Below are 2,500 nucleotides of genomic sequence, written 5' to 3'. Positions count from 1 at the left end.
TATATATACATATATATAGATTATATATATATATATATATATATATATATATATATATATATATATATATCAGCCTAGGCTGGAGTGCCTTCGGCAGACACAATAGCATACTAAGAGGCTCCTAGTCATTATGTTTAAAAAGAAAAGTCTTTAACCAATGTATCCTCCCAGTTATGACCTATGGATCAGAAACATGGACTACAACCAAATTACTGGAGAGGAAACTCCTCTCCATCCCTCTCTGGGATGGAGAGGATAATGCTGGGAATTAGTCTAAGAGATTGGATGAGGGCAATGTGGATCAAGGAACAGACAAAAGTGGAAGATATGCTCGGGAGCATCAAAAAGAAAAAATGGAAATGGGCAGGTCATTTATGTCAGAGACAGGACAAAAGTTGGACAAAGAAAGTAACAGACCAGACTGGGTTATAGATGACATAAAGAGGCCAAGGGCCAGACCTATGACAAGATGGCGCGACGAAATAACGAAATTTGGGGGCCAAGACTGGAAGCAAAGCACGCAAGACAGACAAAGATGGAAAAGATTGGGAGAGGCCTACGTCTTGCAGTGGATTGACCTAGGCTGCTGCTGATGATGATGATGATGATGATGATGATGATGATGATGATGATGATGATGATATATATATATATATATATATATATATATGTATATATATATATATATATATATATATATATGTATATATTAATAATATATATATCACATATAATCTATCTGTCTATATATATGTGTTTGTTTGTGTGTGTGTGTGTGTGTATACTTATGTATGATAAGTAATGATAATCACCATCAATATTTTTGCATAATACATTCATTATATAGGTCTGTATATATTCTCACTCATCACACGTACAGACCTGAACCATTTTATTTTAATTTTCATATTCTTTAAGGTTGTGGGAGAAGATCCATGTTACTCTGTAAGTGAAGTCATCTGTCAGCAGTGTTTTGTACTTCTTGACCGTTTGGATGCTTATCAGGCTCGAGCTGCTGAGATTCATACCCATGTCACTTCAAGGTAAATTGAAATCATAGTTGTTTCTTAAATAAATTAATTAAATGTAAGATTTTCATATTGCATAATTGACTACCTTTCCTATTGAATAGTTTTATAGAATTCAATGTCTTCTGAATTTATGTAGTAACAAATTCCCAATTTATTTAGATACCGTGACACAAAGCTTGAGTTGTTGGGTCAGAGACAACGTATGAGCGAGCTAATAGCATCATCATTGTCTAATGTCCAGGAACTGCGCCATGGAACAACTCTCAGTAAGAGTGGTGGTTTTTAATTAGAATATTGGACTGCTTAAGTGTTTATTATTTAATTGTTTGTGGAAGATGTCTAACACAATCCATGAAATTAATGATTGCAAATTTAGTTTTAAGTAAAGGAATTACTATATTCCCCTTATTCAAGAAAGTGATAAAAATTCATAGGACTGAAACAGTCTGTTTCATTGCAGATGTCAGTGATGAACTTACTATAACTATAGTTCATGAAGCAATGCCAAAAAGAAGAAGACACTATAGATTACAAAATAGTGCCGCACTGAACCATGTGAAATCAACAAAAAATGCTCAGAATACAGTTAAGTCCGTGAATGGAAGGAGCAGTGCTATAAGTCAATATATGTCGCCTAAATTCAAAAGAAAGCGAACAGATGAAGCGTTTGATCATAGGTCTTTTATGGGGAAAAAGAAAAGGAAGCTATTTTCAGGTGGAACTGATGCCTTAAGTAACAATAACAATATATGCTATGACAAAAATGTAAAAGGCTTGATGGTAGCCAAGGACATTACAGATTTTAATCATGTGAACTTGGAGCGGAAGGAGGAGATCAGTGATTTGATGGGTGATCTCAGAGGGAGTAGTGGTGAGGAAGAGGATTTCAGTGATGACACCAGTAGAGGTAAAGATGAGGAGGAGGAGGAGGAGGACGAAGATGAAGAAGCATTGGACGGAGCAAATGTTTTAGATATTGGCAATAGTAATCTAGAAGTGGGTGATAATGATAATGAAGAAGAGTCAAGTGAAGAAGAGTCCAGCACTGAAACTGATAATGATGACAGTACTTCGGGAGAGGAGGAGGAAGATGATGATAGCAAAGTTAATAATCTTCAGAAATTAACGGGCAAGAAGGATGAAGATGAGGAAGAGGATGAATTTGAAGACGGCCAGACACATCCTGGTAAGTTCACTGTTTGTTTTTTAGCTTGATATTTTTTTCATGTGAAGTATTTTAAGAATTGCATATATATTGATCAAAGATAAAAAAGTTAGATCAGTTTAAAATCAGTGATACTGGGGGCTGGACTCATTAACGTGCAGTCGCAATGCATATACCAGCGAGTAGTTACCATGGATTTACCAGTGATTGTATAGTGGAATTCATGAAGAGATGGTAACTTACCTTAGAGTTACAATTGTAAATTTACTTGTTCTAATGGTAGCTAACAAAGAGCTATAGGTAG

At 35.2% G+C, this 2,500-nt stretch overlaps 1 protein-coding gene across 1 annotated transcript in view; it reads left to right on the top strand.

Moving 5' to 3' along the window:
- The window catches only part of LOC125036577, a 44,197-nt gene that overhangs the window by 9,435 nt on the left and 32,262 nt on the right, over positions 1 to 2,500 (top strand). The window contains exons 3-5 of the mRNA XM_047629289.1: positions 919 to 1,043; positions 1,191 to 1,297; positions 1,492 to 2,217. Coding sequence (XP_047485245.1) covers positions 919 to 1,043; positions 1,191 to 1,297; positions 1,492 to 2,217 — 958 coding nt within the window. The remainder of the gene's footprint in view (positions 1 to 918; positions 1,044 to 1,190; positions 1,298 to 1,491; positions 2,218 to 2,500) is intronic.

The sequence above is a fragment of the Penaeus chinensis genome, chromosome 21 (assembly GCF_019202785.1).
Source record: "Penaeus chinensis breed Huanghai No. 1 chromosome 21, ASM1920278v2, whole genome shotgun sequence".
Taxonomy (NCBI): Eukaryota; Metazoa; Arthropoda; class Malacostraca; order Decapoda; family Penaeidae; genus Penaeus; species Penaeus chinensis.
The sequence above is the reverse complement of the archived record's forward strand: the minus strand, read 5'-3'. Positions and strand labels throughout refer to the sequence as shown.